Raw genomic sequence first — 23,894 nt, forward strand, 5'->3', positions numbered from 1 at the left:
TTTTTGATGTGTTTGCATAGTTGTTGGAATTCATCATACTTAAAATAATGTTATAAAACCAGACTAAGGACTTCTGACTCAGGAGAATCTGGGATATTTTCATACTTTATTCCATTCTCTGCTTAGAATTTTTCTGATTCCACATTTTAATGCTGGGAATATATAGCATCACTTCCCAGACCAATTATCTTTCCTTCTAGAGTGAAATGATTCTATGATAGTTTTGCTGATTCACTAAGGGTTTTATTTGTAGGATTGAAGTTACAAGGCAAACAGCATCAAAATAACATTCTTAAAGACATCCTTCCCATCCATATCTTGAATCTTTCCACATCTTACAAAAGAGGGAGATTCACAAATGTGAAAAATAATAAAGGTCAATGAAAAAGTTTTCTGATGAACAAAGACTAATATTTTTTTTAAAAATAAATTTTCTCCAACTGATTCTCCTTTACCTATCCTGGGTGTTAGGAAACAATTACATCATTTTATGATTATGAAACTAAAAACAACAAAAGGGGCATGATTAACTACTAACTTATAGTCATTAACCATTAACTTATAACCAGAGCCTCACTAGGCCTCATTGTTGTGCCTTTGTCATGAACTTTGCTGCTGACAATTAAGTATGTGTAAATTAAAAAGCATAAGCCTATGAAAACACACTACTGCACTTTAGATATTTATCCTGTGCTTCTGGATATGTAAACCAAGAGAAAGACGTCTGTATCTGGGTATTTCAACCTCGATGCTGTCAACATTTTGGATAAGATACATCTTTGTGATGGGGGCTGTCCACGGCATTGTAGGACATTTATCAACACCCCTGGCCTCTCCCTACTAGAAACCAATAGCAACACCCCCTCCCTAGTTGTGACAACCAAAAAACGCCTCCAGATATTGCCAATGTCATCTAGGGGCACAAATTGCCTTCACTTTGGAACTACTTATCTAACTATTCTTTCTTAAGAAACAAATAGATTTCTCTTACCCATCCAGTTACACTGCTCGCAGACTCTGCAACGTATAAATATGAGTATAGATAACTGGTAAGAGATTACATAAAATGTATTTATTGTTATCAGTGAATAAATACCAGATTATACTCTTAAGAAAAGAAGGAAATTTATGCAAGGCCAAGTCTAGATAAATTTGAATCCTAAGTTGGCATGTTTTTTAGCAGTTATTAATGCTTGTTAAATATGAAATGTGTCCAGCAGCAATTGAACAGGCTTAATATCTAGTAGATACGTATCACTTACATCATAGATATCTTGTCAGTACATATGCTATTAAGTAATCTGTTGGTACAAACTGATTTTAGCATTTCTTTTCTACCTCCAGTTATATTCATTTTTAAGCAGTATAAACCCCACTCTTGTGCAATGTTACTAGAATTGTCAATGTACCTGTTTGTATAAGTCTGCATAACAGACTTGGTATAAAGTGTTTGAAGAAATTCAATGCTTAAGATTTGTATGGGTGCATTGATTTTTTGTGACAGTTTTATGGAATCAAATATACTAAACAAAGAAGATAAAAAATTGTGTGCTTACCTTTCCTAACCTTTTTTTAGAGATGATTTTTTTAAAATCATAGGTTTACAGTTCAGGTAGGTAACCCATCTGATATTCGAGGGTTCATGATTAACGCGAACAACCTACTAAGCACTTAGTTAGGATACGATACTTTTTTTCAGTTTTTCACATGCAATATAGATCATCTAGTTCCGAGAGATGATCTTTCTTTGTAGTGGACATGGGAACACATTTTTTCTCTCCTTTACTTTCATTTTAATACCACACTCAATAAGTCTTTTAAAATTTCCCTTTATATCTGATAACTTTAATTATTTCTTAAGAAATATTAAAATACTAATCCATCTTTACTGTGCCTATTAGATAATTAATGAATATTTTATAATTGACCTAATGCAATTTGTTAAATTCATCTTGTTTATTCCACATTTCAGCAAGTATCTACTATGCACGTGGTATTTATGCTGTTAGGCTCAGTGAGGGCTCCAGAGGTGAATTACAAGAAGGTCACTGTCTTAATAAGCTTATGAGAAAAGATGAGTGCAAATAACTCTAATGCGATGTGGAGTATGATAAGGTCATAAAAAGGAAGTTTTAAGAAGGTTACACTGACGAGAGAAGATTTTCTGGAGAGGTGGCATTTTGTAGTATACGTCCGTGTCCTCAGCTGCCTTCCATAAAACCCACCCAAAGTGGAAGGATAGTCTCTGATCTTCTCCTCGTGGCACTAACACCCACTGTCATTAGGGTCCAGTTCTTTCTAAACCTGGGAATTATTTGCAACATAATGTGTTCCTCAAGACAACATTCTATTAAAACAACACATAACACTAACAAGTTTTTGAAATACATCTCTTCATCTTCCTGCTTTAGCCCAGGCTGATTTTGGAGATAAAATCATTAAGTACAAAGTTTAGAACTAAACTGCAGCAACATTCTAGGTAGGTGATAATTCATTATTATCATATTATAATAGCATGGCCCAAGAATTCTCACTTACTCCACAAGCCTGCCTGATGCACAGTTGAGCCAGCATACCTCTGAGATGCAAGCCCATGATGCTTATTGGTGAGTCAGTGAATGCTGGGAACCTGGGTCTGTATTTATATCAGCATTTCTTATTTCCAGATAGCCAGGTGGTCTGTCATTACACTGTATGACTAGTTATTATCTCTTAATAAACATAGACCCTACAAATTGAACTACTGATTTTGGTTTACTATATTTTCTCTTTTCTTTTCTTTTCTTTCCTTTTTTACAAGGTCTCACTCTGGCCAGGCTGGAGTGCAGTGATGTGATCATAGCTCACTGCAGCCTCGAACTCCTGAGTTCAAGTGGTCGTCCTGCCTCCAGCCTCCCAAAGAGCTGGGATTACAGGCATGCGCCACCATGCCTGGGCCTACCATCTTTTTTTATGTGTACTTTTTATGATAAAAAATAGTTGCCACCTTAAATTAAGATTTTGAAATTAAGAAAATATTTAGTTCTGGAATTGCATTATTCCTTTACTCATTTTGTATTAAGAAAGTTTTAGTGACATTATAGAAGGATTATTTTCTAGTTTACAGAGCTAATACATTTATTTTGCAACTATTGAGTATATAAAAAGGAACCTGAAAGATCTGGAGAAGTGGTTTCGTTTTTAAAAACACTATACTGTATTGTGTTCTGGTGCTTGGAGTTTGGCTAACCATCTGAGTTAGTAAAAAGTATATGTGTATTCTAATATACTATTCACTCGTTTGTCAGTAAAAGATGAATTTTAAAAATAAATATGGATAAAACCCAAAGCAAAAATGAGGTGCTATGTAAATTGTCATAACAAAATTTCCACATAATACATTGTTTAATTAGATGCACTTTTATGCATCTGGCAATTTTGCTGAAATAGTCGATTACTTCTCTAGGTAAGATAGAGCTGAACACCCTCAAATAATAATTTAGAATAATAATCTGTATGATTTTAACTTTTCCATGAATGAAAATTGCTAAAATGTCAAAGGGCTATAAAGACCCGACTTATAAATTTTACCTTATGTTGTTAAAGAAATCTGTCCAATTTATTTGTGGATGCTATAGGACTAGGGATGGGGACGTGGAATATAGGTTACCAAATGTCCTGTGTCTGCATGTGTAACCCAGTTAGTTCACAGGACAGACATTTATCAAATGCCTTTTTTATCCCAGATTAGTTATTGGTGGTATCCAAATGAGCAAGGTAAAAATTTGCTATTTTTATTGGATTCACAGGCCATATTTATGTAGGCTATATTATATAGTACTTTCTCTTTCAAAGTGAACAGATTGGAGCCATATTTGGGGCTAAGAGGCATTCGGAATACATCTATAATGTAGCAAATCTGGCCATTCTTGTGTTAAGCTGTGCAGATGAGAAACATGCACAAGGAAAAATGATAGAAGATTTAAAACACATTTACATAGGTAAATTTCTATCCTTCCTAGTAGAATAGAAAAAACATGGTAAATCTACATTCAACAATTTCATAATGGTCTAGAGTAAGAGAGCAAACATCCTATTAATTAATTCATCAATGATTATACATTCAGAGATGCTGCAAACATCACCAAGAACAGAGAAATGATGCCTCAAGAGAGGAGAACAGCAAAAGTAAAACTGAGTCTGGAATGAGGCAGCAAGCATTCATGAAGTTAAGTTGGTGCTCATGATAAAAGGCCTCTAAATTATTAAACACATAAACTATACTCAATAATATATGCATGACAGAGAAGCGCATACTGGGAAATGGAGATATTAAATGATACCTAAATCTAGTTGTGTTTATGAAAACAAATAGGTAAAGAAGAAAAGTAAGACCTGTGTATCTTGGCACCTAACTTATTAAGTCAAATTCTTACTCTAGGGTCAGGCATGGTGACTTATGACCATAATCCCAGTGCTTAGGGAGGCCAAGTTGGGTAGATCACTTGAGACTAGCCTGAACAACATAGCAATACCCCATCTCTAAATTTCTTTTTTTTTTATTAGCTAGTCCTGCTGGCATGCACCTATAATCCTAGCTACCTAGGAGGCTGAGTCAGGAGGATTGCTTGAGCCCAGTAGTTTGAGGCTGCAGTGAGCTATGACCAGGCCACTGCTCTCTAGTCTTGGTGACCCAACAAGACCTGTCTCAAAAAAAAAAAAAATTCTCCCTCTAAATAACATATACAATTCATTTAAAATTAATAGGATAAGGAGGTCTTTGTATTACACCATAGATGGAGTATGTAAAAAGACTTAGCTTTTCTCTTTCTTATAAGAGACACAGTTGGCCTTTATATTCCCATGTGGACAGCCTAGGGGTTATGCATCAATTTTCTGTCTATGTTTAGTTGTTTTGACCTGAGAGAAAAACTGGATTTTATTTGGTTTAGAAAATACAGGGGAACAGGGTGTCTTCATTGTCCTGCTGTGGTGCTCGTGGCTCTTTCTGTTCATTCCCTCCTGCCCCCGAGTGTGGAGCAGCTGGCTTTGCAGCTGTGAACAGGGTTTGGGACGTCTCCCTATGGGGTAGACATAAATCTTGCCACAGGGATGCAGACAGAAGGTTTTGTTTTTGTTTTTGTTTTCTGCTAGATTCTTCCATTGCAAGACTCTTGCTGGAACTGAAGGAGAAAACCATACTCCCCAAAAAGTATTTATCCCTCCTTCACTAATTCATGTTCTTTGCCCCTTTCTTTCAAATTTCAGAAAGAGACCCTTTTACATTTTTTAAAGCAGTAATTCAAATAAGCGTTATTCCTTTACCCTTTTTGATACATTGGTCTATGAACGACAAAATTGTCTTCTTCATCTTTGTTAAAGATTGCCTGCATTCAGTATGACCAGAAATGCTATTAGCAACCTAACTTGCCACCAAACAAACTTCTGCCTTCAGCAGCTGGAACCAAACTTACGCCAGATGATGTTTGCTTTTATTTCCTTGTCATAACACCTATCCCCTTATGCTTGGATCTGCTCACACAATTTTTACTCCTGGAAGTGGGCATTCCAAACTTGTGAAGATTAGAAGTAAACTCAGAAGTCTAGTCTAATTCCTATAATGGTGGAGTATAACTTTAATCTATCATTACACAATACTATAGGAAGTACTTACAAAAGAGTAAACACAGGGCCGGGCGCGGTGGCTCACGCCTGTAATCCCAGCACTTTGGGAGGCCGAGACGGGCAGATCACGAGGTCAGGAGAGCGAGACCATCCTGGCTAACACGGTGAAACTCCGTCTCTACTAAAAATACAAAAAAACTAGGCGGGCGTGGTGGCGGGCGCCTGTAGTCCCAGCTACTCCGGAGGCTGAGGCAGGAGAATGGAGTGAACCCGGGAGGCGGAGCTTGCAGTGAGCCGAGATCGCGCCACTGCACTCCAGCCTGGGCGACAGAGCGAGACTCCGTCTCAAAAAAAAAAAAAAAAGTAAACACAGTTCAAGATGGAGTAAAAGTGCTATGATATCAATTGTTTAATTCTCAAAATTACTTAAAAAGACGGAGTTCTGAGTGAGTGGCCTTTTCCCAAACAAGAAGATAACGGGAAGTCAGTACTAATTTAACTTTGCCTTCATTACTCATACGCTGATTGTTTTTTGCTGAACTGAGTCTAATATGATGACATCCATCCACTGGATGGTAATTACATCTTAAATGAAATAGTGAAAATTTAAGGACTCCAAGAATGGCATGGCAGTAATTCATTCGGCATATAATTATTTTTCTTGTTTGGACTTGTTGAGTCTGATCACCTAGAAAAGAAACACAGAAACAGTTGTTGTTAAGGCACTAATATTGTTACTCTGCTCTGTCAGGTGCGTTGTAGAAGACAAGAACTCAAAGGTGGCCTGGTTGAACCGTTCTGGCATCATTTTTGCTGGACATGACAAGTGGTCTCTGGACCCACGGGTTGAGCTGGAGAAACGCCATTCTCTGGAATACAGCCTCCGAATCCAGAAGGTGGATGTCTATGATGAGGGTTCCTACACTTGCTCAGTTCAGACACAGCATGAGCCCAAGACCTCCCAAGTTTACTTGATCGTACAAGGTAAGGAAAGTGTGGGATAGAAGGGTGGTAAAAAAGAGGTGGGAGTTGCAGAAAAATAATGTACAAAATATTTGCAGAACCCTTTCTGAAAAGAAATATTCCCAAAGATACTATTGGACTTAAGTGTTGATTTTCTGTTTAAAAAGAGACTTAAAATGAGAGGACCAAAAACAATATAGAGAGTGTACTCCGTTACTGAGGCCAGTAACATTAGTGAGAATGTTTTCACCTAGCCCTGAGTGTGAAAACCCACAGCAAAAGCCACAGCTGTTGGAACAATGTAAATCAGGGATACCAGAACACACAGAATGCTTAGAGCCATATGAAGTACACTTTTCCACCCTATTAGGTACCAGATGCTCTGTTGAGTTTAAGAAAGTTTGGGTTTATCTGTCCTCACCCTGAAGATTATCACTAATTATCTTTGTTGTGATAGCAAAGTTCTTCTGGAAAAATAAAATTTTCCAGCAGACTTATGTTTTCAGCTGTTCGGGTTTCTATGTGGTTTGTATCTCTACTTAATGACAAGTTACTAGTGATCAAATCCAGTGACCAGGATCTGCAAAGTAATTGGGGACAATTTGCTTCTAGATTGGGGGTTCCAAGGGCACATCTGAGTGATAGTTTTACAGGACAAGAACCTTAAATGGCATTCACATACCCCCAAACTATTGCTGTGTTGGGTTTCTTTTCCCGTAATTGCAGAATGAGAACAAAACTGATCAGCTGCACAATTTTATTGCAAGTGAAGTCCAGCCACCAGCGGTTTCAATGTATCTATCAGGAAAGATCTAAGCACTAACAAACATTAGGGCTGTGTTCACGTATTCTTGATTTATAATTTTATGTAAATGTAATGCAAATTAGGCATAGCCCTAGGGCTCCTGTCAAGGTTCTGATGCAGTCAGTGGTGTGGCAAAGTTTGACTGTAGCTTCTATTAATGTGTTATGGAATTGATTATTGCAGTGTTTAAATTATTGCTGTCCCAACTCCTCTGATTAATAGATTGAAACTGGAATAAAATACATCAGAGACTGCCTGGTGCAGGGGTGCTTTAGTCATGTGACCTCTATTTTGGTTCGTTTGCAATGGCTGATAGCTTCATTTTATTGCTTGTAAAAGGCATGTCTACTAGCTTGCAAAGTTCCAATCACAGTCAAACCATAGAATGCTTTTCTTGTAGCTTAGTAGAGAGTATTTAAGCTCCATTACAAGAGAGACACCAGGGTATGGATCTTAGGCAACCTATTTACATTTGTAAACAAAATAGAAATACGTAAATATGCCAATGGGTTAATTTACCAACTCCCTCAAAACAAATACAAGCACACATTTATTCACACACACACATATCAAAACAAAAGAAAAAATTCTACTAAATTCAATGGCAGAAGGAGGAGAGAGAACTAGTTTACTTAGGACCCCTTAGAACAGATTTTACCTGCTGACCAGTTATTGAGATTATCTCGTGATTTTTCTTCTTTGATTTTTGATGTAAGATTGTTTATTCAAGGCCGGGCGCGGTGGCTCAAGCCTGTAATCCCAGCACTTTGGGAGGCCGAGACGGGCGGATCACGAGTTCAGGAGATCGAGACCATCCTGGCTAACACGGTGAAACCCCGTCTCTACTAAAATACAAAAAAAATTAGCCGGGCGAGGTGGCGGGCGCCTGTACTCCCAGCTACTCGGGAGGCTGAGGCAGGAGAATGGCGTAAAAACCCGGGAGGCGGAGCTTGCAGTGAGCTGAGATCCGGCCACTGCACTCCAGCCTGGGCAACAGAGCTAGACTCCGTCTCAAAAAAAAAAAAAAAAAAAAGATTGTTTATTCATATATTTCTTTATAATGGGTTATGCTTGAAAAAAACTGCTTGATTATATTATGATATTTCCACACAATTTTAGTAGCTTTATGGCCTTTGATGTCACTAAAAAGCCACTAGAGACCATAACTAAAAATTGTGTATTGTCCTATACTGAATACATTTGACAATCTGAGCACTATATCCCTTGGTTTCTAGATGAGCAAACAGAAGTTAAATTTAGGTTATACTTGCTTAAGGTCACAAGACAGTTCAGAGAATAGTTGAGTGCCAAGCAGATCTGGAAATCGAAAGCACTTTCCACTGGAATGGAGTTTTTGGGTTTTTTTTTTTGGGGGGGGGGCATGATTTTAAAGACTAATTTAAGGATTCATAGTTAAGAATTTATATTTAAGTCTGAACTCTTAGCACCAAATGCCCATTGTTCCTCTTTTTTTTTTTTTTCTTATTTATCTTTTTACTTTTAAGATACAAACATGAGCATCTCACAAGGGTTAAAACTAAAATTATGTTAGATACTACTGCATGTACCTTCCTGACATGGCAGTGCAAATGAAATTAAATTTAACTTAAGGGATGGAGAAGTGCCAAGTACTGTTTATCTACTATCTCATTTAATTCTAATAATACTACTTTTAGGTAGATGTTTACCCCTTTATTTTATATATATGCAAAAGTTTAAAGTTCAGAGACAGGAAGGAGCCTGCCAAAGGCTCTCTGTTGGCTTAGGACAGGGTTTCAAACCTGTTTGTCTGATTCAAGATATTATTGTATTTTATTCTCAGCCACATTGTTTTGACAGAAAAAATCAACAACAAAGCTTGTACTTACAAGGGGGATAAAGAAAGCATGGTCTCCTCCTTAAGCCTGAGTCGCCAAGGGAACTTTTTGGACAATTACATACATATTAGATAATTTGATCTCAAGCACCAGATGGCTGACACTTCTCCTTGGGGCATTCAGCCTTGTGGCTATCAGAGGTTCCATCCATTCACACTGTTCCCATTTATTTCTATTCCATTATTCAACCCTATACAGTTGTCACCACATCAAAGATATTACTTGTAGGAATGGCTGACCTCTCCCTTTTCCCTAACCTCACAGCACCTTTCTTTAGACTCTAAGATACTTTTGGTTTTTTACATCCTGCCATGATCACCCTCCATGGTTTCTGCAAATTCAGTTCAACTAATCGTTATGTAAATACTGTATTCCTTCTCATTACACAATGGTGAAGCCACCTTGAGCTCAAAGGTGCTACAAGATATCACTAAAGAATAGCAGTTTAGAAGGTGGGTTCTGCAGAGTTGCATTGCTTGATTCAAATCTGCTTTCATTCTTGCTATTTAAATACACTTTGGGGGTAAACCACTTAATTTCTCTGAGGTTCAGCTTTGTCATATGAAAAATATATATAAAACTAACATTTTAAGTCCTCCTAAATTTATCGTAAGGATTAAATTAGATGATCTATGTAAACCTCTAGTCCAGTGTCTGGAGATCATGTTTTCTCACCCACTAGGTTGATGATGATGTTGATAACAATGCTGTTGGCCGGGCGCGGTGGCTCAAGCCTGTAATCCCAGCACTTTGGGAGGCCGAGACGGGTGGATCACGAGGTCAGAAGATCGAGACCATCCTGGCTAACATGGTGAAACCCCGTCTCTACTAAAAAGTACAAAAAACTAGCCGGGCGAGGTGGTGGGCGCCTGTAGTTCCAGTTACTCGGGAGGCTGAGGCGGGAGAATGGCGTGAACCGGGGAGGCGTAGCTTGCTGTGAGCTGAGATCCGGCCACTGCACTCCAGCCTGGGCGACAGAGCGAGACTCCGTCTCAAAACAAAACAAAACAACACAAAACAAAAAAAAAACAAAAAAAAAAACAATGCTGTTGATGATGATGACGAATACCATGATGTTGCTGGTACTTCAGTACCTCCATAAAGCTCACTCCTGTCCTGGGGTGTTGCCCAGAATCTAACATATGCTTTCACTCGTTGCCTATTATCCTTGCAGTAGGCTCTTTCAGTTTTTGTTTTGGGTGCCTCTAGCCCATTTTTTCAGCTGTCCTTTTCCTTAGCATGCAGTCTCCAGCTTTACTTCCTTCAGATTCTAGAGAGCTTCTTTTTTAAAAATTTATTTTAGGTTTGAAGGTACATAGATAAACACATGTCAGAGGGGTTTATTGAACATACTGTTACATCACCCAGGTATTAAGCTCAGTACCCAATAGTTATCTTTTCTTATCCTCTCTCTCCTCTCACCCTCCACCCTCAAATAAACCTGTGTCTGTTATTTCCTTCTATGTGTTCATAAGTTCTTACCATTTAGCTCTCACTTATAAGTGAGAACATGTAGTATTTGGTTTTCTGTTCCTATATTAGTTTACTAAGGATGATAGCCTACAGCCCCACCTATGTTCCCACAAAAGACATGGTCTTGTTCTTTTTTATGGCTGCATAATATTTCATGTTGTACATATATCACATGTTCTTTATCCAGTCTGTCATTGATAGGCATTTAGTTTGATTCCATGTTTTTGCTATTGTGAACAGTGCTGCAATGAACATTTGCAGAATTCTACCATAGAGAGCTTCTTAAACTAGCATTTCTAGGTGTGGTTCTTGTATAGCCTGCAGCAAAGTTAACATTTTGGTTTTAAATGCAGATTCTGGATAACCACATCCAGAACAATGGAATTAGAATTTCTAAAACTGGGACTTAAACTTCTAAATCATTATGCTTTGCAGGTGATTCAGATGCACACACACAAAAAATCAAGAACTACTACTCTAAGGATCTAAGCAATCAGTGAGAGGGATGTACTGCTCCCTACCTGCTTATTTTCTTGTATGACATTGAATCAAATTATCTATAAAACTCTACAGAGCAAGTACTAGAGCCTTATAATAGTAAATAATATAAAATATCTGTGGACTCATCAAAAACATAGATTAATCTCATGTGCTTGAGCCCTGGGAATACCGGCTCCAAAAACTAGGGTATTTGTTTTAAATGTTGCATTAAAAACCTTCATGTGTGTATGAATACAAAGGAAATCCTGACATGACAATATTTTAAAAATGAGAATCTTATTTTTAAATATCCCATTCACCATACTTTACAACCCATCTTTTATCATATTTTCAATTTCCGTACTGCCTAATTGTTAAGTTGGTACAAATAACAGAGTGGTCATTTTTATGTTGAATCTTTTGCTCCCATTTTCATGCTATTCTAATTTGGTTAATGTTGTTTTCAAAATGGCCTAATCTGCAAATACTAAAATTGGAGATAATTTTTTTAGCATTTTGAAGTTTTAAATATTTTTTCTAAATAAAGACTTAAATTTCACTGTAGTGCTAAATAGAATCCCATACATTTTTCTCAGCACTGTGATTCAAATCACACACATGGCTTGTCGGACTTTATCCATTAGTTGCCAGGAAATTTATTGTATAATTACTTTATATAAAATAATATAATTGTGAAAAAATATGAGACTAGGACTCCTTATTAGACCAACATGCTTGGTGTGTATTTTTTAAAATCTCCACATTAAAAATGCTTCATTTCCTATATCTCATTAATCCTAGAATATCTATAAATACATAATGACTTAAAATTATAATGTCTCTAGATGCCCTGTAAATTTAATAATTGAAAACTTAAATAATAGGAAACCCAACGTCTTTTTTTTTTTTTTTGTTTTGAGACAGAATCTCACTCTGTCGCCAGTCTGGGGTGCAGTGGCACCATGTTGGCTCACTGCAACCTCCACTTTCTGGGTTCAAGCAATTCTCCTGCCTCTGCCTCCCAAGTAGCTGAGACTACAGGTGCGCACCACCACACCTGGCTAACTTTTAGTAGAGATGAGGTTTCATCATGTTGGCCAGGATGGTCTCCATCTCTTGACCTTGTGACCCACCCGCCTTGGCCTCCCAAAGTGCTGGGATTATAGGCATGACCCACCACGCTGGCCCTCAATTTACACTTTTAATGATTACTCTAGAGCTTATTGTTTCTAGGATTTAAATTTTTAGAAGCAAGTTTTACAATTCTGTTAACCACTCTGAATGCTGACCAAAATCTGTTACCCAGAACTCTAAGACGGTATCTCGTTTTTCTCTCAGAATCGCTCTCCTTTCCTTCTGTTACTTTCTTCTTTCTTCCTTCACTCCCACACTTCTTCCGTCCATTTTGTAATAAATATCATGTTGCATTGATTATTCTTTCAACAACTGTACATTGCCTATAAAATTTTATTGAAAAGTTTTGCCTATAGCTCCTTTTTAAAATTTAAGGCATTCTAATAAAATAAGAATTGGAAGTCTTAGATTTGTTCTTAGTATTAATTTTGTTGACTATTGAGAATCTTAGTGATTAACTGGAATTTTCTCATTTGAATTTTATATGCTGAAGTCTACTAATTTTTCTACTCTTCAGCTTAATTTTTGAGACACTAGGCTCTTGGCTGACTGTATAATCGGTCAGGCTCAGACTTGAAAGCCTTAACTATTCACGTCAGCAACCAGACAGCTAATGAAAGGGAAGAACTGCAACTTTTTAGTTAAGATGGTTAGCAATGTTACCTCATGCAGTTTTAACTTGATATGCTTCCCTGTAGAAAGGATTTCAAGTTTTGTCTAAACCAATCCCATCCAAGCATAATTAATTACTGTCTACAAACCCTTTTTATATAGCTGTAGTCCATCTTTTAGTTATTAAATTATATAACCTGTATACATCCACATACTTTCTAATCTAAACTGCTTTTGTTCTTCTTCAAAGGAGAAAAAATAAGGGAAAAGAGAAAAAGTTATCTTAGTACCAATAGTGGCACGAGAGTTGGCTCAGGATAAAAATCTAGACTTCATGAAAGAAAAAAGAAGTTACTTGAAGACAGAGATGAACTAATATTTACCTATATTCAAATATGGAATCATTGAATCTATGAAGATTTTAATACCTTATGGGGAAAATTTTGAGAGTTATTAGGAAGATGTGGAGGTTGAGATTTATTTCTTATCGTATCTGCCTTTGCTAAATATTGTAACTACATCCAGTCTATGGCAAGTTATTTTTACTTGGATTTACACAATATCATATGTGGCTATTCACACATGATCTGGCTTTTACACAGATATTTAAACTTAAGTATTAAAATAATGATATCTACCCTTTCAAATATGTTTAAATAGTACCATAAACCACTATAAATTATCGTTATCTGTACATTTATGTTTTCTACAAATTACCTTAAAAATGTACTCTTAAAAATATTAAAGGCAATTTTTTGAATTTATGTATTTAAACAGCCAAGAAAGATGACATATATATGTATATATTCAATATATAGCTATTTCTATTGTTTTCAGTTTGCTACAAATAGGCAATTTTTTTTTGACAAAACTCTTCTGTATGACATGGGTTGTCTTTATAATGTTTCCAGTCCTAGGTCTGCCTGAGTGAAAAACAAATTAAGTGTACAAAACACAATAAGGCTTCTTTCATTTTTTTTTTTCTTTTTCTTTCTTTTTTTTTTTTTTTTTTTTTTTGAGATGGAGTCTCGCTCTGTTGCCTAGGCTGCAGTGCAGTGGCCTGATCTCAGCTCACCACAGCCTCCGCCTCCAGGGTTCAAGCGATTCTCCTGCCTCAGCCTCTTGAGTAGCTGGGACTACAGGCGTTCACCACCACACCCGGCTAATTTTTGTATTTTTAGTAGAGATGAGGGTTTCACTATGTTGGCCAGGCTGGTCTCAAACTCCTGACCTCGTGATCCGCCTGCCTTGGCCTCCCAAAGTGCTGGGATTACAGGCGTGAGCCACCATGCCTAGCTGGCTTCTTTCATTCTTATTAGTTAAAAAGCTAGTAGGCAGGCTGAAATGTTGTGGAAGAGCAGCCCAACTTGTACCAAGGCTTGAAGAAGAAAGGATTCTGAATGAGGAAGCATCTCTGAAGGGCCAGGCCCACCCAAGAGAGCAGCTGAAGGGAAAACCACCTGGGAAAGTTGGGACCTTGGCTACATTGAAGAGAATTGAGCAAGTAAATAAAAATATTGAAGATAATGATAACCAGTTTCTTATTGTTGGAGAAGAGAGTATAAATGTGGACAGGGAGAAAGCTAACATGAGTCTTGTGCTATTGGATTGAAATTGAAGTTATTAGTGATTATTCATAAGTTTTAATAGAAGAGAGAGAGAGAGAGAGAGAGATGTGTACATATATTTCCTAACCCTGCCCACTAAGAGGCCCTGGAGCACTGACACCCCAGTAGCAATTCATATACCTAATACTTAGCATCCTCATTTTGGTTTTAAAATATCACTATCCACTTAAAGAAAGGGTTATTGGAGAAACAGCTGGTACCAGGACTGGGGCAAGGAAGGAACAATATAACTTGGAGCATCTCTTGGGCCAGGGAGTAAGAATGTACTCAAAAAATGACGAGTCATGTCAAAAGTACACGGAAGCCAGCTTGAGAGGGACTTTCACCAGCCAAGTATAGGACAATTGGGGTATTGAAAGAAATAACTGCAATATATTATAATTCTGATATAAATTAGACACTATTTATTAAATAAAGAGAATATAAAGCCCTTTTGTATTATAGAATGCTAATAGAAGGAATGATGGAGTTTGAAAAATATTATTTGGCAACCCTCACAGAAATAATTAATTCAAGCAAGAAATATCAATGGATACTAAAACTTGCAAGTGAAAATGAAATAAGGAATAATGTTAAAGTAGCTGCCCACAAAATATTTGTTAAATACAAAGAAAGAAAAGACTAATTAAAAAAGTAGTACAACCTACCTGACACAATATTAATCAAGTGATCGAAGTTAACACTACTAGTAATGGACAAATTGGCATCATTTGCCAAAAGATAAGAGGCAATGAGCTAAACACACATCACTTCTGTGAAATATTTCCCAGAACCTGAGTCTAATAAGAAGACATTGGACACACCCAAATTAAAGAACATTCTATAGAAAGACTGGCCTCTAATCTTCATAAATGTCTAGGTTATAAAAGTCAAGAGAGACTGAAGAACTGACCAAGATTGAAGGAGATAAGAGAGCAATGACAACTGGGTGTACTATGTGACCTTTTTGCTAGACAAGGCATGATGCAGCAATTGACAAAACTTGAGTCTGTGGGTGAAGGATACATAGGAACTATCTGTATTATTCTTATAACTTTTCTATAAACTTGAAATTATTTCAGAGTGAAAGTGAAACACAATAATACTTAAGGCAATAATACTTAAGGCAGGTATTAGGATTAAAAGCTTGCGAATAAAGTAAAAAATTATATTAAATATTAAATACAGCATAATTAAGCAGGTTTTTTCAAGCATAATCCATTATAAAGAAGTGTATGAATAAAATATACTTCATTAAAAAGTCAAGGGACAAAAATCATGAGATAATCCCATGAGGAACAAAATACATAGAATATAGTTTAACTTCTTTTTTTTTTTTTTTTTTTTTTTGGGACGGAGTCTCGCTTTACCGCCCAGGCTGGAGTGCAGTGGCCGGATCTCAGCTCACTGCAAGCTCCGCCTCCCGGGTTCACACCATTCTCCTGCCTCAGCCTCCCGAGTAGTTGGGACTACAGGCGCCTGCCACCGCGCCCGGCTAGTTTTTTGTATTTTTTAGTAGAGACGGGGTTTCACCGTGTTAGCCAGGATGGTCTCGATCTCCTGACCTCGTGATCCGCCCGTCTCGGCCTCCCAAAGTGCTGGGATTACAGGCTTGAGCCACCGCGCCCAGCCAACTTCTATTCTTGATGTGTTTAAAATACTCTGAAATTTAGTGAGCTAAGTATAGAGGATTTATTTCTTAACATGAAAAAGATGGGTAATTAAAGTCAGAACTAATGCAAGCATACCAACAATCATTATTATTACTTAACATTATATAGTTATTTATATAGGGGCTATAGTCAGTGCAATGAAACAAGGTAATAAAATACAATGGTTTAAATATGGGAAAAGAGGAAATAAATTTGTCAATATTTTCAGCTAATATGATTAACTAGAAAAACACATAAATTAGTTAGCAAATATCTTAACAATATTTAACAATACAAATATATTAACAATACTAATAAATAAATTAATTTGTATTAACAATACTAACAGTAGTTTGATAATTTGTGCATTTATCTGAAGAAATATATTAAATCATTAGTTTCTATATATAGTTATAAAAAACATGAAATATATTAAAAATGGTCATTCAAAAAGCTGCAAAAATATAAGAACATTTAAGAATAATTTAAACAATGTAGAGAACATAAATGCAAAAATTAAAAGGATGAAAGAACACACTTTTTTGTTTGTTTGCTTGCTTGGGTATTTTTTGCTGTTGTTTTACATTAGAACGAAATAATTCTTGAATGGCAACTAAAATAATATTAAAGATGTAAAGATGTTTAAAATGAAAATATAATGATCGCCAAGGTAAACTGAATTTTTTATGTACCTAAAAATTACTTTGGGGATTTTAAAATTGAAATTACACCAAATTCATCAAATTAATTATGAAGAATGGGCAGGCATAAATAACCAACTTTAAAGAATAATTATTGGCCAGGCACGGTGGTTCATGCCTGTAATCCCAGCACTTTGGGAGGCCGAAGCGGGCGGATCACGAAGTCATGAGATCCAGATCATCCTGGCTAAAACAGTGAAACCCCGTCTCTACTAAAAATACAAAAAATTAGCCAGGTGTGGTGGTGGGCTCCTGTAGTCCCAGCTACTTGGGAGGCTGAGGCAGGAGAATGGTGTGAACCTGGGAGGCAGAGGTTGCAGTGAGCTAAGACTGCGCCACTGCACTCCAGCCTGGGTGACAGAGCAAGACTCTGTCTCAAAAAAAATCCAAGCATATATATATATGTTATTTTATTGGGAAGAAAGACTTCTACAGCTAGAAAACTACATCTGCAAAACATATTTAAAAACCATAAAGTCAGTGGATCTAAATGAAAGGCTCAAAACTCTACAGCATATGGTCATGTCAAATATGATGTAGATTTAACATAATGGAGAAAGTGTGATTATTCAACAAAATGTTTTGAATGAATTAATTTTTTTAAAAGTTGTATTTTTACTAAACAGCCATGTATGAAAATTAACACCAGATCTCTTAAAGATTTAAAAGTAAAAAGTGAAGAAAAAGGCTAGAATTATCCATAAATATGTCTCTCCAATGAAGTGTGGAAGGCTGTCTTAGCATAAAAGTAAATGAAAAGTATAGAAAACAAATTTGGCTAAACATAATATATAAAATTAAAAGACGCTATAGGCTGGACGCGGTGACTCACACTTGTAATGCCAATACTTTGGGAGGCTGAGGCAGGCGGATCACCTGAGGTCAGGAGTTCGAGACCAGCCTGGCCAATACGGTGAAACCCCATCTTTACTAAAAATACAAAAATTAGCTGGGTGTGGTGGCATGGGCCTGTAGTCCCAGCTACTTGGGAGGCTAAGGCAGGAGATCACTTGAACCCAGGAAGTGGAGGTTTGCAGTGAGCAGAGATTGTGCCACTGCACTCCAGCCTGGGTGACAGAGCGAGACTCCATCTCAAAAAAAAAGCAATACTCCTTGAGAAGAGCAACTCTAAGACACATAATTGTCAGATTCACCAAAGTTGAATCCAAGGAAAAAATGTTAAGGGCAGCCAGAGAGAAAGGTCGGGTTACACACAAAGGGAAGCCCATCAGACTAACAGCAGATCTCTCAGCAGAAACTCTCCAAGCCAGAAGAGAGTGGGGACCAATATTCAACATTCTTAAAGAAAACAATTTTCAACCCAGAATTTCATATCCAGCCAAACTAAGTTTCATAAGTGAACAAGAAATAACATCCTTTACAGATAAGCAAATGCTTAGAGATTTTGTCACCACCAGGCCTGCCCTACAAGAGATCCTGAGGAAGCACTAAACGTGGAAAGGAACAACAGGTACCAGCGATTGCAAAAACATGTCAAAATGTAAAGTCCATCAATGCTAGGAAGAAACAGCATCAACTAGTGAGCAAAATAACCAGCTAATATCATAATGACAGGATCAAGTTCACACATAACAAAATTAACCTTAAATGTAAATGAACTAAATGGTCCAATTAAAAGACACAGACTGGCAAATTGGATAAAGAGTCAAGACTCATCAGTTTGCTGTATTCAGGAGACCCATCTCACATGCAGAGACACACATAGGCTCAAAATAAAGGGATGGAGGAAGATCTACCAAGCAAATGGAAAACAAAAAAAGCAGGCGTTGCAATCCTAGTCTCTGATAAAACAGACTCTAAACCAAAAGAGACAAAGAAGGCCATTAAATAATGGTAAAGGGATCAATTCATCAGGAAGAGCTAACTATCGTAAATATATATGTACCCAATACAGGAGCACCCAGATTCATAAAGCAAGTCCTTAGAGACTTACAAAGAGACTTAGACTCCCATACAATAATAATGGGTGACTTTAACACCCCACTCTCAACATTAGACAGATCAACGAGACAGAAAGTTAACAAGGATATCCAGGAATTGAACTCAACTCTGCACCGAGCAGACTTAATAGACATCTACAGAACTCTCCACCCCAAATCAACAGAATATACATTCTTCTCAGCACCACATCGTACTTACTCCAAAATCGACCACGTAATTGGAAGTAAAGCACTCCTCGGCAAATGTAAAATAACAGATATTATTACAAACTGTCTCTCAGATCACAGTGCAATCAAACTAGAACTCAGGACTAAGAAACTCAATCAAAACCACTCAACTACATGGAGACTGAACAACCTGCTCCTGAATAACTACTGGGTACATAACGAAATGAAGGCAGAAATAAAGATGTTCTTTGAAACCAATGAGAACAAAGATACAACATACCAGAATCTCTGGGACACATTTAAAGCAGTGTGTAGAGGGAAATTTATAGCACTAAATGCCCACAAGAGAAAGCAGGAAAGATCTAAAATTGACACCCTAACATCACAATTAAAAGAACTAGAGAAGTAAGAGCAAACACATTCAAAAGCTAGCAGAAGGCAAGAAATAACTAAGATCAGAGCAGAACTGAAGGAGATAGAGACACAAAAAAACCATCCAAAAATTCAATGAATCCAGGAGCTGATTTTTTGAAAAAATCAACAAAATGGATAGACCACTAGCAAGACTAATAAAGAAGAAAAGAGAGGAGAATCAAATAGATGCAATAAAAAATGATAAAGGGGATATCACCACCGACCCCACAGAAATACAAATTACCATTCGAGAATACTATAAATGCCTCTATGCAAATAAACTAGAAAACCTAGAAGAAATGGATAATTTCCTGGACACTTACACTCTCCCAAGACTAAACCAGGAAGAAGTTGAATCCTTGAATAGACCAATAGCAGGCTCTGAAATTGAGGCAATAATTAATAGCCTACCAACCAAAAAAAGTCCAGGACCAGACGGATTCACAGCCGAATTCTATCAGAGGTACAAGGAGGAGTTGGTACCACTCCTTCTGAAACTATTCCAATCAATGGGAAAAGAGGGAATCCTCCCTAACTCATTTTATGAGGCCAACATCATCCTGATACCAAAGCCTGGCAGAGACACAACAATAAAAGAGAATTTTAGACCGATATCCCTGATGAACATCGATGCAAAAATCCTCAGTAAAATACTGGCAAACCGAATCCAGCAGCACATCAAAAAGCTTATCCACCATGATCAAGTGGGCTTCATCCCTGGGATGCAAGGCTAGTTCAACATACACAAATCAATAAACGTAATCCAGCACATAAACAGAACCAAAGACAAAAGCCACATGATTATCTCAATAGATGCAGAAAAGGCCTTTGACAAAATTCAACAGCCCTTCATGCTAAAAGCTCTCAATAAATTCGGTATTGATGAAATGTATCTCAAAATAATAAGAGCTATTTATGACAGACCCACAGCCAATATCATACCGAATGGGCAAAAACTGGAAGCATTCCCTTTGAAAACTGGCACAAGACAGGGATGCCCTCTCTCACCACTCCTATTCAACATTGTGTTGGAAGTTCTGGCTAGGGCAATCAGGCAAGAGAAAGAAATAAAGATTATTCAATTAGGAAAAGAGGAAGTCAAATTGTCCTTGTTTGCAGATGACATGATTGTATATTTAGAAAACCCCATTGTCTCAGCCCCAAATCTCCTTAAGCTGATAAGCAACTTCAGGAAAGTCTCAGGATACAAAATTAATGTGCAAAAATCACAAGCATTCTTATACACCAGTAACAGACAAACAGAGATCCAAATCATGAATGAACTCCCATTCACAATAGCTTCAAAGAGAATAAAATACCTAGGAATCCAACTTACAAGGAATGTAAAGGATCTCTTCAAGGAGAACTACAAACCACTGCTCAGTGAAATAAAAGAGGACACAAACAAATGGAAGAACATACCATGCTCATGGATAGGAAGAATCAATATCATGAAAATGGCCATACTGCCCAAGGTAATTTAGAGATTCAATGCCATCCCCATTAAACTACCAATGACTTTCTTCACAGAATTGGAAAAAACTGCTTTAAAGTTCATATGGAACCAAAAAAGACCCCGCATTGCCAAGACAATCTTAAGCCAAAAGAACAAAGCTGGAGGCATCACGCTACCTGACTTCAAACTATACTACAAGGCTACAGTAACCAAAACAGCATGGTACTGGTATCAAAACAGAGATATAGACCAATGGAACAGAACAGAGCCCTCAGAAATAATACCACACATCTACAGCCATCTGATCTTTGACAAATCTGACAAAAACAAGAAATGGGGAAAGGATTCCCTATTTAATAAATGGTGCTGGGAAAATTGGCTAGCCATAAGTAGAAAGCTGAAACTGGATCCTTTCCTTACTCCTTATACAAAAATTAATTCAAGATGGATTAGAGACTTAAATGTTAGACCTAAAACCATAAAAACCCTAGAAGAAAACCTAGGTAGTACCATTCAGGATAGGCATGGGCAAGGACTTCATGTCTAAAACACCAAAAGCAACAGCAGCAAAAGCCAAAATTGACAAATGGGATCTAATTAAACTAAAGAGCTTCTGCACAGCAAAAGAAACTATCATCAGAGTGAACAGGCAACCTACAGAATGGGAGAAAAGTTTTGCAATCTACTCATCTGACAAAGGGCTAATATCCGGAACCTATAAAGAACTCAATCAAATTTACAAGAAAAAAAAAAACAACCCCATCAAAAAGTGGGCAAAGGATATGAACAGACACTTCTCAAAAGGAGACATTCATATAGCCAACAGACACATGAAAAAATGCTCATCATCACTGGCCATCAGAGAAATGCAAATCAAAACCACAATAAGATACCATCTCACACCAGTTAGAATGGCAATCATTAAAAAATCAGGAAACAACAGGTGCTGGAGAGGATGTGGAGAAATAGGAACACTTTTACACTGTTGGTGGGACTGTAAACTAGTTCAACCATTGTGGAAAACAGTGTGGTGATTCCTCAAGGATCTAGAACTAGAAATACGATTTGACACAGCCATCCCATTGCTGGGGATATACCCAAAGGATTGGAAGTCATCCTGCTATAAAGACACATACACATGTATGTGTATTGCGGTACTATTCACAATAGCAAAGACTTGGAATCAACCCAAATGTCCATCAGTGACAGACTGGATTCAGAAAATGTGGCACATATGCACCACGGAATACTATGCAGCCATAAAAAAGGATGATTCGTGTCCTTTGTAGGGACATGGATGCAGCTGGAAACCATCATTCTCAGCAAACTATCACAAGAACAGAAAACCAAATACCACGTGTTCTCACTCATAGGTGGGAACTGAACAATGAGATCACCTGGACACGGAAAGGGGAACATCACACACCAGGTCCTATTGTGGTGAGGGGGTAGTGGCGAGGGATAGCATTAGGAGATATACCTAATGTAAATGACGAGTTAATGGGTGCAGCACACCAACATGGCACATGTATACATATGTAACAAACCTGCACATGGTGCACATATACCCTAGAACTTAAAGTATAATAATAAATAAATAAATAAATTTTTAAAAAGCGATAAAGTGATTTAAAAACAAAATAAAAAACCAGGTAAGCTTTAATGCCATTGGTATATGAATAGATTCCAGCAGAGTAATGAAGACAATTTAAAAAAAAAAAATGAATAAAGGCCAAGTGTTGTGGCTCACGCCTGTAATCCCAGCACTTCGGGAAGCCAAGGCAGGCAGATCACGAGGTCAGGAGGTCAAGACCAGTCTGGCAAACATAGTGAAACCCCGTATCTACTAAAAATACAAAAAATTAGTCAAGCCTGGTGGCATGTGCCTGTAGTTCCAGCTACTTGGGAGGCTGAGGTAGGAGAATTGCTTGAACCCTAGAGATCACTGCACTCCAGTCTGGGCGACAGAGCAAGACTCTGTCACAAAAAGAAAAAAAAAAAAAAAAGAAGAAGAAGAAGAAAAAGAAAAAAAGGCTGGGCACGGAGGCTTATGCCTGTAATACCAACACTTTGGGAGCCAAGGTGGGCGGATCACCAGAGGTCGGGAGTTCAAGACCAGCTTGACCAACATGGAGAAACACTGTGTCTCTATTAAAAATACAAAATTAGCCAGATGTGGTGGTGCATGCCCATAATCCCAGCTACTCGGGAGGCTGAGAATTGCTTGAATCTGGGTAGTGGAGGTTGCAGTGAGCCGAAATTGCACCATTGCACTCCAACCTGGGCAACAAGAGCGAAACTCTGTCTAAACAAACAAACAAAAAAAGAATAAAGAAAATATGAGTAAACTTTGTCAAAGACATAAATTGCCAATTTACAAAAGAACACATGGCAATAACAAACATGGAAAATCATTAAAACCTCACTAATAATCAAGGAAATGCAAAGTAAAACAGCAATAAATTGTTATTTTTAAAACTAGTAATACTAGGAAAGTGTTAACAAAATGAGGATGGCCAGAGTTGACAAGTTAGTAGGAAAACTGACACTTTTATATCTCCCTGTTGAGAGTATAAATTAATGGAAACTTTCCCTAGGGTAATGTAGGGATATCTATCAACGTTTTAAAATATATTTGCATCATTTGACCCAGTAATTCCACTTCCATGTGTATAGAAATAAAACCATCTGAAATACAAAACGGTTTTGGGCAAAGTGGTCATTACAGAATTATTTTTTTTAATTATGGAAAATGTCATAAATATTCAGAATTAGGAATTGGGAAGTTAAATTAAGGTCATTTCATGAGAAATACTATTATAATGAACATTATAATGGTTTCCCAGGACTCAAACCTCTTCCCTGTTTGGGAGGATTTTCCTCCTTGTCAATATGGTTGGGAGGCAGACATTACCACCCACATAAATGCTGAAATAAAACAGGCATCCTCAAAACTGAGGCCTCAGTATGAGATCCAGGCTTTAAGA

At 37.2% G+C, this 23,894-nt stretch overlaps 1 protein-coding gene across 1 annotated transcript in view; it reads left to right on the forward strand.

Moving 5' to 3' along the window:
* Nucleotides 1-23,894, forward strand: part of LSAMP (limbic system associated membrane protein) — a 649,962-nt gene that overhangs the window by 345,862 nt on the left and 280,206 nt on the right. The window contains exon 2 of the mRNA XM_015129946.3: nucleotides 6,356-6,588. Within this exon, the coding sequence (XP_014985432.1) occupies nucleotides 6,356-6,588 (233 nt within the window). The remainder of the gene's footprint in view (nucleotides 1-6,355; nucleotides 6,589-23,894) is intronic.

This window comes from Macaca mulatta, chromosome 2, assembly GCF_049350105.2.
Source record: "Macaca mulatta isolate MMU2019108-1 chromosome 2, T2T-MMU8v2.0, whole genome shotgun sequence".
NCBI classification, from domain to species: Eukaryota; Metazoa; Chordata; class Mammalia; order Primates; family Cercopithecidae; genus Macaca; species Macaca mulatta.